General features: G+C 38.5%; 1 protein-coding gene across 1 annotated transcript in view; it reads right to left on the bottom strand.

Moving 5' to 3' along the window:
- The window catches only part of UNC5C (unc-5 netrin receptor C), a 436,405-nt gene that overhangs the window by 119,045 nt on the left and 304,418 nt on the right, over window positions 1-12,942 (bottom strand). The window contains exon 4 of the mRNA XM_055434976.2: window positions 6,768-6,871. Coding sequence (XP_055290951.1) covers window positions 6,768-6,871 — 104 coding nt within the window. The remainder of the gene's footprint in view (window positions 1-6,767; window positions 6,872-12,942) is intronic.

The following is a 12,942-nucleotide window of genomic DNA, read 5'->3' as shown; positions in this document are numbered from 1 at the left end:
ATATATCCTTTATATCTCCACCTTTCTCTTATCTCTTCTGCCCTAAGACCAACAACTATCTTCTGCCGTGTGAAGTATGGCAAGATCTCCTGAACGGTGTCTCTGCTTCCATTCTTACACGTCTAAAATCTACACTCCCTATAGCAGCAAGAATGAGCTTAGAAATAAAGTGTATCAGGTCGTGTCAATCCCTCACTTAAAATCTCCAATGACTGCATATATTCAGAAACAAAATCCCTTCCCGTTACTGTGTTTCAGTCACCAAACTCACCCTAACTCTCTGACTGAAGGGCTTCCTGCCCACCTCCTGGCTCACTGTCTCAGAGACACTGGCCTCCTTTTTAATCTGTAACCGCATTCTGAGGTATTCTGCTCCCCTGCCTGGAGCTTCCTGACCCAGATCTTTTCAAGTCTGGCTCTTTCTTGTCACTCAGATCTCAGCTCAAATGTTATTTCATCAGATAGATTCTCCTTGAACTTTAAGTGACTCCTGATCCCCAACAACCATCAGCCTTCTCAGATATGACCTTGTCGTATTTCCTTTAACTTACAATTATCTGATTATATCTTGTGCTTTTTTTCACCCTTGTTTTTAGTGTCTTATTACTATTTAGGGACTTTGCCATGTATCTCCTTCAAATAGAAGAGTATCTAGTACATGGTGAGAGGACAATAAGTATTTCTGGAATAAATGATTTAGTGAGTAAAAATAAAAACTGGATTTTGTACTATAGGCTCAAAGGAATCACTGTATATGTGCAGAAGTCATGCCACAAATCTATTATAAATCAAAGAAAGTTTATTATTTATTCCTGAGTTTTAAAAATTGATGTTGATATTGGTTCTTTATTATATTGGATACCTTATTATATTTTTTAATTGGTTTACAGAGTTACCTGCAAACCAGTTATCTATTTATGGTGCTCTCTGTGCATAACTATTAGATGCATATATAGACAGAAAATCATATGAAATAACGAAAATAAAAGACAATGTTGGCAACTGTTGACTGGACCAATGTAAAGCTTGCAAGCTGGCTACCAGGCAAGGAACCTGAAACTTGTGGCAAATCTATCTGTAGGGTTGATACTCATCTCATAGCAAAACACCTTGTTGTTACACACATGCTAGGAGAGAATTCCAATAGATATCACTGGGCACTGAAAGCAATGTCTCCCTCCAAATTACTGTTCGAACTCTTCTCTCTAAGCCTCTTTTGACTACAAAGAATATAAAGCACAGCTTGGGAGACAATGTACCTGCATGGAAATGCATCAACACAAAGTTCCGATTATGAGGGAATGGCAGCGAAACATGCAGCTCTCTCATGAAACGAAGTGTTCAGTGGTCATATTAATAATCAGTTAGGTAGAGAGCCACCTGATGCTATATATTTGGTGAAGCCTCCAGCTGCCAGCCTCTTTCCCCCTTAGCATTATCAGCTTAAAAATTCTATTTCCTGTTGAGCAAGACTGCCAAGTAATCTATTCTTATACACTTCACCCCATATTTTCCCACTTGCTAATTAGAGATTCAAATGTTGATAAAGAAGATGACACTTTTTAAGCACAATTGGGTCAATAAGTTGAACATGGTGCCCTGTTCCTCCAATTTGACTCCTATGAGAAATAGTTCAATTATAATTAGAGGAGCAATTATCCCCTTGTTTAAGGTGAAACAGATCACAGGTTTATTTTAGTGAAAAATTCAGTTTTGCTCCTTGTGTCATGCCAACAAATGTCATATCCATTGATGTTTTTGATCCCAGTACTCTCCAAAAGAGATAATCTGATGAAATAAAGCATCTCTGAGTATATTTCTGGCTCACCATATGACAGCAACATTTCCCAGGCATAAACCAAAATGAGCAAGGAGGGATTCATTTCACAGAGTTCTGCTATTGTGCCACTGGAGCAACACAGAACCCATTCATGGGCATATTAATTTTCTGGTTTCTTTGGGGAGATGAGAGATTTCTGCGAAAGGAAGGCAAATGCCTCCCCAGAAATGGAAGAAAAGCATTATATTTTTGGCTTGATCCTTGCAAAGGAGTTATTAAAAATACTGAGCAATGTCATTTCAGATTATTTCTGGGATTTATTTTCTTTCTTTCACTGAGTCTACTTTTAATTTTAACATAATTACTATTAACCTGTCCTATAGTCCATGAACTAAAGTAACTCCCAATGACCTTTTGGAGTGATCCAAATGGTCCAGTGGGTTAGAACCCTTCTGACTGACTGACTCCCTTACTCCACCTGCACTGAGTTCTCTCAGCACACATCTTCTGTGGTGACAAACATCCTGTTTCTGGAAAGTTCCATTTCTTGAGGTGCAGCTTCTCTGTCATATCCAGCAGGGACTCTATTTCATTTAATTCAACGCACTCAGAGAAACTACTCTGTAACCTACAGTCTGCTTGTATTAGAGATAAACTTGAACAAAAATCCCTTTTCTTCTTATTTCATCCAATCTAGTCAAGCAGGCAAAGGAGTAAACAGACATATTTTGACACAGATAATAAATAGTTGGAGCTATAAAAAGTCAGAGAACATAGGGGCTGACATTCAGGCAGCTTTACTGCTTCATTCATACCAGGTATTAAATACTGAAATAGTTCTGTATCTGCTGATTAATAGCTAAGTACCCCTCACCCCAAGGTGCTGGCTTCTGGGGATCCCCGGACCATGCTATGATCAGCAACTAAAGGGTTTGCACCTTTGATACTGCAGAAGGCCCCCCAGATGCTAGCCCTGTGCTAAGGAAGCTGTGTGGCTGATAAATATTTAAATAAAGAAAACGAGGAAAGGCCCTGGCAAGAAGGAGGCCAGAGGTAGGAACAGCCAAGACTAGAGCTCTGAAACTCTTGTGCTTCATCCCTGAGGTACCTGCAACATATTTTTTTCTTAACCAGTGAGTGCTGAGAGGAGTTCTTTGTCAAAACTGTCACCGCCTGGAGAGGTGGAGTACAGGGAATCCTGAGTTGGTCTCTTCCTCCTCTGAGACTTTGTCACTCTCTTTCCTTTTGCTTGGAAAAGGAAAACTTCCAACAGTAATCCCACTCCAAATTCCCTCTTTTGGAGGAAACACAAAGTCTAGTCCAGTGTTCTAGGCCCATGATGACTAAACAGATAACTAAAAATCAGAGTAAGAACAGCAGCACACCAGGACTTGGTGCAGATTTCCACAGTAACAAGTCATTTGGAGAGTAAATACGTTACATAAATAAGGGAGTTTCCTTTATCTTCATTTGTAGCATTTGTGGATTTTAATCAAATAACTGGTTAGAAGATACAGGAGGGAATCTCTGTGATTCTTCATCAGACAGAAGCTTCATCGATGCATACCCTACATTGCCCATCAGAGGCGCAATGTGCCCGTGACTACTGAGAATTCAAGAGGTTGAGTTCAGTCTTCTCTGAATCAAGAGGTGATAATATATTAACAATAATAACAATAGTAATGTTTCTTGAGTTCTTCTACATGTTCTAAGTGATTTATTTGCATATATCATCTCATTTAATCTTCAACTACGTTCTGGAGAGACACTATTATTACCTCCGGTTTGTAATTTAATTAAGGAAAGTTAGGTATAGGAATTGGAAGTACCTTGCTTGAAGTTCAACAGTCAGAAATGGTGACAGGGGGTTAAGCCTAGATTTCTGAATGGAAATTAGTTTAACACTCTGTAGCAAAAATTAAAGCCAAAATAAAGGAGAAAATGAAATGTTATTTATTACCACAGAAATCCCTGTGCCATTATTTGCACCAAAGGTGATGCTGCTGTAACTTAAGATTAGTAGAACTCTTTGGAAACCTACTGACTTATGTGGGAAGGAAATTATTGCCTCCCGATGTTTTACAAATAATGAACTTGACTACCTATTCGATGGTGCTAGACATATACTTACTAAACAAAGATAAATTAAATCAATCAACCATGTATTTGCTGAGCATGTAGTATCTGAGTTTTTCAAAATCATTTGCCTAGAACACAAAAGAAGCAAGAATCCTTGCCAGTAAGGCCTGATACCTTAAGGACTGATTTTGTTTATGGTAACACATGAGAGTTTTTACCTTCTGGTTTCCCTTTAAGATCAGTATTTCATTTTATTCTATTTTTATTCTTTTAGATTCCTCAAGCAAATAAAATATTAGATAATGAATATGTACATCATTAAATTAAAATACTTTTATAATCCCTTAATTCACCACATTATATTTCATCCCTTTCTCTTTTTCTGCTCTTCTTGAGCAAATGACAGTTGCAATGTGTCACATTAAGGTATACATTAGATTTCTGATCTTGGTGATTCTAAGGGTGTTGGAAATAATCTACACAGGAGTTTATTAGCCTGCTCTCAAGCAAGTGTTTTTGATCTCTCTCCCAACTTGAAAAAAATCACATTAAATATAGTTCTTTGAATGTCAAATGGGTATATGATTTTTGAGCTTGCCAAGTGTTAATTGGTCTCTTCCCCAGTGATGATACAGATAAAATTCACAGCCAATTAGTTTGCAGTCATGAATCTTTACTCCTTGACAAAGTGAACTACTTTGCTGAGGAAACTAAAAAAAAATGAAGTTACTAGAAACTCCTAACTGAAAATCTCTGCAGGGATCTGCTCACTTTAATAAACACTGAGTCAAAAAGAGTCTATGGACACTCATGTTACTTGGGATATGTTTTGGTCTTTAAGGCAATTTAATGGAGGAGGTTTGCATTAGAATTTTAGAAACATGATTAAGGAGAGAGATGCACTTATTGTCAGTAGTGAAATGAAATGTTGCATAGAGAAGAGCTGTTTCCTTTCTGATCACAATAAATCATCCTGTGAGTCAGTGGTGGAAGATAAGGCTTTGGTGTGGTTGGATAATACAGAAGTAATCATGCATAGTCTCTGATACAGTGCTAGAAAGTGCCATGGGATGTCAGGTACAAGACAAAAACCAACTCTCTTCTTTCAAAGTAAAAAAAAAGTAAATTTCATTAAAAGTGCCACTCAGAGTCTTGCATTGACAGACTAGAGATGTGAATGGTAGTGACAGAAAATGGAGTCATTTGTAAGGGCCCTGCCTAAATTTCTAATTATTATTATTATTTTGGAAAGAGCTATCAGATGTTTAATTTTGTTGTTATGGGACGCACTAACTGTGCTGACTCTCACTTTTGCCTGAATTTTCAAAGGACGGAAAAACTATGGAAATCTGATAAATGCATTGATTAACTATTAAAAAATTTTGGACAATGTAGTAAGTCTTAGTAATATTATTTTACAATTTCATGGACAGGAAAAATTCCAGCCTTATTTTTACAAAAATTCAGCTAACCCATCAGTTCAGTTCAGTTCAGTCGCTCAGTCGTGTCGACTCTTTGCGACCCCATGAATCACAGCATGCCAGGCCTCCCTGTCCATCACCAACTCCCGGAGTTCACTCAAACTCATGTCCATCGAGTTGGTGATGCCATCCAGCCATCTCATCCTCTGTCGTCCCCATCTCCTCCTGCCCCCAATCCCTCCCAGCATCAGAGTCTTTTCCAGTGAGTCAACTCGTCACATGAGGTGGCCAAAGTATTGCAGTTTCAGCTTTAGCATCAGTCCTTCCAATGAACACCCAGGATTGATCTCCTTTAGAATGGACTGGTTGGATCTCCTTGCAGTCCAACGGACTCTCAAGAGTCTTCTCTAGTACCACAGTTGAAAAGCATCAATTCTTCGGTGATCAGCCTTCTTCACAGTCCAACTCTCACATCCCCAAATTATAGCAATTTAAAAAATGCTTCTTTCCATATATGCAATAAAGAGTAAAAATTCCAAAGAGCTCAGTGTAGTTTAGAGGCTAACAAGGACAGCCAGTAAGTTGGCAGTTATGTTACTTATCAAATTAAAGCTTTTCTATGTTTGTAGGATACTGGATCTGCTAGGACAATAGTGTTTGATGTATATTAGAATGTCTTCTGATAATCCTAACAGGGTAACATTTTTCAGAGTTTGGAATTAGTTGAAATGAAATAAAAGACATGGTATTAGATGATTTTCCTCAGCAGTGTGCTCTAAACGGTGTCTCAAGGAGAGCATAGAACACTCCTGTGGTCATGGAGGCCTATCCCCCATGAACAGGCATTTTCAAAGGGCATTGTATTGTCTGGTGCTAATAAAAAATCATGGTATAAATCTGATTTATAATATTTCATGAACTTTCAAATTTGTATCACCAAAACCAGAAAATGAAAATTAAGAGCTAATGGAAAACTTATAGGATGAAACTACTTGACAGTCCTCAAACATGTTTTTATTCATGGTGTGTGGCTATGGCTTTTAGGTACGTCTTTGATTACATCACAGAGCAGGAAACATATATGTGGAGTACACAGGCTGTCACACATACACACACATGTACACCCATCTTACATTTTTTGCATAGTATCAAGAACAATAATAAAATTGATGGCACATTATTAAGTCAGGCCATCTTTCTTTATGATTAGTGCCAGATAAAATAAAACAGTGTTTCTGATTTCTTGAAAGAGAATGACAAAATTAAACCAAGCTGCCTGTGGCTTTGTCCAGTGGGGCATTCTAATTGACTCCAAGTCATTAATCAGTTCCCAATCAATCTATTTTGCCAGTAGCAAGCAGTTAGGACTCCATTACCAACCATTCATCATGCCATACCCTAATTCACTGCACCATTAGCCATGGATTAGGCCTCTGTTAGAATAACTAAGTGCCAGTTGCTAAATGCAAAGAATTTTTGCTTCTCACCTCAGCCACCGGGATCCCTTCAGGTGGTCGGCACTGGAGTAAAACTTCCTGTTCCAAGGATACTTCCTTTCCCAGAGGTTCCTGCTCAAATGTTTTACGTAGATCTGGAAAGCACAAGTAATAAAATACAAGACAAAACTAATTAACATTTATTCATTTCTAGAAAATACAATAACAAATTTGCAGTTCATTATTTTCTGTTTCATTGTAGTTTTTAATCATGTTAGTGCTGTGCCATAATGTGACTGATTATATTCTATGTAGTGGAAATTATGAAATTTAGAGATTACTAGCTGTTCCTATTTTAATCTTCACTGGAATGCTTTGAGATCCTCATTCTAACAATTAGTGACACTCATTCATTATAGTTTGCTAGTATTTCTTAATAATCAACTATAACAATCACAGTTCTAATAAAGGAATCCCATTGTTATGATTCTTATTCATACAGAGTCCCTTATGTATATTAATATTCTTTCTTTCTTTACAATAGATACTATTGAAGTTGCAACAACTCTGAGATCTTTTGATATTAACTCAAAAGCAAGTTTCTATTTCAGAATGAAAACAGAATGTTAGAGTCCTGGAGAAATAAATATAGTTTCTTGAAGTATCTCAAACGTAAGACAGAGAAAAGAGTAACTATTGGGATGGGTCCAGAAATATCTCAATATGTAATTATGTCACCATTCTCCAGTTAGAAGATTAAATAGTTATTTCTGATCACTTGTAACAAGAATCTAATTACTTATTTATATAGTTATAGTTGCTATAGCAATATGCAGTACAATCTTAAAAACTGCTATTGATAGACACAAAAATGTTAGAAATCAGTTTTATCATTTTAAACACCAAAGCTAAAAAATAAATGAGTCAGTTACAGAGCTTTAAAGCAGCATTTTTTAAGGCAAAGTTAAAAAAATTTCATCCATGTACTAGTCAGCTCCTCCCAATAAAAATTTATTGAAATTTTACCCAGTAGATTTTATTAAAAAGTTAATGCCTCTGTCTTTTCATCCCATGTCCCCAATAATGACTGAAAAATATAAAAGCACCATTTCAGCCTACTGAACTAATGGGTAGAAATCCGAAGACTCTAGAGGTGTATCTCTAAGCCTTTCAAGGAGCTATAAGAAAGAACCATCTGGAAAAATGCAGTGAGAAAAAATTCATGTCATATTATTTGCAATTTGGGTGAATTTCTTGGCAGAAGAAAACCTTCAAGAGTTTAGGGGTTCTGAAAAGATTATTGGATTTATGTTGGTCTGAGGTAAGATAAGAGACTCTATAAATCATGAAAAATTTCTGTCAGAAAGGCATTTCTAATTTTATTATCAAGAAATTGAGTAGACTGTAGAAACAATTACTTAAAATCCAGAGTTATTAGAACATGAAAGTTATCTAAGCCATGTCCTTATTTTACATATAAGAAACACATTTCTCAAATTACTCAAAGTCTCACAACAAAATAATTGATGCTGCATTAGAACCTGATGGCTGTTGATATGATACATATATATATTTTTTATCTCACACATCCCTTCATATCTCTTAAGGTTGATTTGTATCCTTTCAACAGCAACATCAGAAAATTTCTACTCTTTCTTTTCTCATATGGTAGCTTCTCTTTGTTTTAAATCTGCATTAAGATAAAAAATTTTGTCATTTTAAATCTGCATTAAGATAAAAAATATTAATAAAAGCAACAGCAGCACTGAGTAAATTTCATGGGATAAAATATTCTTTTTTTCCTTTTTTGCTTGGGCTGGGTCTTCACTGCTGCCCAGGGGCTTTCTCTAGTTGCCTCGAGCCAGGGTGCTGTGCGGACTTCTCGTGAGGTGGTTTCTCTTGTTGAACACAGGCTCTAGGGTGTGCTGGCTCAGTAGCTGTGGCTTGAGGGCTCTAGAGCATGGGCTCAGTAGTTGAGCCATATGGGCTTCCCACAGCATGTGTGATACTCCCAGACCAGGGATTGAACCCATGTCCCCTGCAACGGTAGGCAGATTTTTAATCACTGGACCAGCAGGGAAGTCCTAGGATAAAATATTCTTACAAGGTATATCTTGTTTGTGAAAAATGATTCTGAAAACATCCCATCTGATGCATGGTAGGGTAAAGACGTAAAGACTAGAATTAATTCTCAAATCAAATATATAGACTCACTCACAGTTAAATTAAACAGCATATCACAAAATAAGGATGGAGAATTAGAAAGAGTGAGGCACATATATCTCCAAAGAGTCAAGACAAATTCCTTTAATATTGATTAATTATTAGGTACTTAGGATGAAGATATGTAAGATTCACAATCAAGACTAGAAAGGTAAGCTGAGATCTATTAATGAAAAGCCTTCCTGCTGTACTAAGGAATAGCAAACTCTCAAAGGCTTTTCAAGCAGAGGAAGGAAATCAGATGTCATATTGCTCTCAGTGTGACGGAGGTGATGCTGAAGCAGAAGGTAGCTAGAGAACCATTTGAACAGATCAGGAGGGATGATGGGGAACTGAACTCAGCTGACAGCGAGTTCACTGACACTAGGAATCAGTGAATTAAAATGGACTGGAATGGGTGAATTTAACTCGGATGACCATTATATCTACTACTGTGGGCAGGAATCCCTTAGAAGAAATGGAGTAGCCATCATGGTCAACAAAAGGGTCCGAAATGCAGTACTTGGATGCAATCTTAAAAATGACAGAATGATTTCTGTTCGTTTCCAAGGCAAACCATTCAATATTACAGTAATCCAGGCCTATGCCCCAACCAGTAATGCTGAAGAAGCTGAAGTTAATCGGTTCTATGAAGACCTACAAGACCTTTTAGAACTAACACCCCAAAAAGATGTCCTTTTCATTATAGGGGACTGGAATGCAAAAGTAGGAAGTCAAGAAACACCTGGAGTAACAGGCAAATTTGGCTTTGGAGCACGGAATGAAGCAGGGCAAAGGCTAATAGAGTTTTGTCAAGAGAATGCACTGGTCATAGCAAACACCCTCTTCCAACAACACAAGAGAAGACTCTACACATGGACATCACCAGATGGTCAACACTGAAATCAGATTGATTATATTCTTTGCAACCAAAGATGGAGAAGCTGTATACAGTTAGCGAAAACAAGACCAGGAGCTGACTGTGGCTCAGATCATGAACTCCTTATTGCCAAATTCAGACTGAAATTGAAGAAAGTAGGGAAAACCACTAGACCATTCAGATATGACCTCAATCAATCCCTTATGATTATATGGTGGAAGTGAGAAATAGATTTAAGGGACTAGATCTGATTGATAGAGTGCCTGATGAACTCTGGACGGAGGTTCGTGACATTGTACAGGAGACAGGGACCAAGACCATCCCCATGGAAAAGAAATGCAGAAGAGTGAAATGGCTGTCTGAGGAGGCCTTACAAATAGCTGTGAAAAGAAGAGAGGCGAAAAGCAAAGGAGAAAAAGAAAGATATAAGCATCTGAATGCAGAGTTCCAAAGAATAGCAAGGAGAGATAAGAAAGCCTTCCTCAGCGATCAATGCAAAGAAATAGAGGAAAACAACAGAATAGGAAAAACAAGAGATCTCTTCAAGAAAATTAGAGATTCCAAGGGAACATTTCATGCAAAGATGGGCTCGATAAAGGACAGAAATGGTATGGACCTAACAGAAGCAAAAGATATTAAGAAGAGGTGGCAGGAATACACAGAAGAACTGTACAAAAAAGATCTTCACAACCAAGATAGTCACGATAACGTGATCACTGACCTAGAGCCAGAAATCTTGGAATGTGAAGTCAAGTGGGCCTTGGAAAGCATCACTACTAACAAAGCTAGTGGTGGTGATGGAATTCCAGTTGAGCTATTTCAAGTCTTGAAAGATGATGCTGTGAAAGTGCTGCACTCAATATGCCAGCAGATTTGGAAAACTCAGCAGTGGCCACAGGACTGGAAGAGGTCAGTCTTCATTCCAATCCCAAAGAAAGGCAATACCAAAGAATGTTCAAACTACCGCACAATTGCACTTATCTCACACGCTAGTAAAGTCATGCTCAAAATTCTCCAAGCCAGGCTTCAGCAGTATGTAAACCGTGAACTCCCAGATGTTCAAGCAGGTTTTAGAAAAGGCAGAGGCACCAGAGATAAAATTGCCAACATCCGCTGGATCATGGAGAAAGCAAGAGAGTTTCAGAAAAACATCTATTTCTGCTTCATTGACTATGCCAAAGCCTTTGACTGTGTGGATCACAATAAACTGTGGAACATTCTGAAAGAGATGGGAATCCCAGACCACCTGACCTGCCTCTTGAGAAACCTGTATGCAGGTCAGGAAGCAACTGTTAGAATTGGACATGGAACAACAGACTGGTTCCAAATAGGAAAAAGTGTATGTCAAGGTTGTATATTGTCACCTTGCTTATTTAACTTATATGCAGAGTACATCATGAGGAACGCTGGGCTGGAAGAAGCACAAGCTGGAATCAAGATTGCTGGGAGAAATATCAATAACCTCAGATATGCAGATGACACGACCCTTATGGCAGAAAGTGAAGAGGAACTCAAAAGCCTCTTGATGAAAGTGAAAGAGGAGAGTGAAAAGGTTGGCTTGAAGCTCAACATTCAGAAAACAAAGATCATGGCATCTGGGTCCATCACTTCATGGGAAATAGATGGAAAAACAGTGGAAACAGTGTCAGACTTTATTTTTTGGGGCTCCAAAATCACTGCAGATGCTGATTGCAGCCATGAAATTAAAAGATACTTGCTCCTTGGAAGGAAAGTTATGACCAACCTTGATAGTATATTAAAAAGCAGAGACATTACTTTGCCAACCAAGGTCCGTCTAGTCAAGGCAATGGTTTTTCCCATGGTCATGTATGGATGTGATAGTTGGACTGTGAAGAAAGCTGATCGCCAAAGAATCGATGCTTTTGAACTGTGGTGTTGGAGAAGACTCTTGAGAGTCCCTTATACTGCAAGGAGATCCAACCAGTCCATTCTAGAGGAGATCAATCCTGGATATTCATTGGAGGGACTGATGCTAAAGCTGAAGCTGCAATACTTTGGCCACCTCATGCAACGAGTTGACTCACTGGAAAAGACTCTGATGCTAGGAAAGGTTGGGGGCGGGAGGAGAAGGGGACGACGGAGAATGAGATGGCTGGATGGCATCACCGACTCTGTGGACATGAGTTTGAGTGAACTCCGGTAGTTGGTGATGGACAGGGAGGCCTGGCGTGCTGTGATTCATGGGGTCACGGAGAGTTGGACACGACTGAGCAACTGAACTGAACTGAACTGATTGACAGCGACAGGAAGGAGAGAAAGCAGATTCTGGTAATGAACAGATCATTTGTTCCAGTAAACCTCAGTATCTGGAGAGTGCAAAGAGAAAAGGATAATATTATATTCTCAGTTATTACAGTTATTAAGTTTATACCATCATTAAATGAAGTCATACCACCGTGGGCAGGAAAGTGGCGAGAAAGATAGCAAACTTATTTTGGTACATGTTCAGTTTGTTGTTACTGTTGTTCAGTCACTAAGTCGTGACCCCATGAACTTCAGCACACCAGGCTTTCCAGTCCTTCACTATCTCTCAGAATTCGCTCAAACTCATGTCCATTGAGTCAGTGATGCCATCCAACCATCTCATCTTTTGTTACCCGCTTCTCCTGTTGCCCTCAATCTTTCCCAGAATCAGGGTCACTTCCAGTGAGTCAGCTCTTTGCATCAGGTGGCCTAAGTATTGGAGCTTCAGCTTCACATCAGTCCTCCCAGTGAATTTTCAGGTTTGATTTCCAAACCAGGATTGACTGGTTTGATCTCCTTGCTGTCCAAGGGACTCTCAAGAGTCTTCTCCAACAGCACAGTTCAAAAGTATCAGTTCTTCAGAGCTCAGCCTTCTTTATGGTCCAGCTCTCATATCCATACATGACTACTGGAAAACCCATAGCTTTGACTATGTAGACCTTTGTCTGCAAAGTGATGTCTCTGCTTTTTAATATGCTGTCGAGATTTATCATAGCTTTTCTTCCAAGGAGCAAATATCTTTTAATTTTTTGGTTGCAGTCCCCATCTGCAGTGATTTGGGAGCCCAAGAAAATAAAATCTGTCACCGTTTCCACATTTTCCCCCTCTATTTGGAAATGGAAAAATCCGGTAGATCCAAATCATGATTTCTAATCTCAG

This window comes from Moschus berezovskii, chromosome 5 (assembly GCF_049115385.1).
Source record: "Moschus berezovskii isolate FMDL1 chromosome 5, NW_MosBer_1.0, whole genome shotgun sequence".
Taxonomy (NCBI): Eukaryota; Metazoa; Chordata; class Mammalia; order Artiodactyla; family Moschidae; genus Moschus; species Moschus berezovskii.
This window is presented reverse-complemented; position numbering and strand designations above follow the sequence as displayed.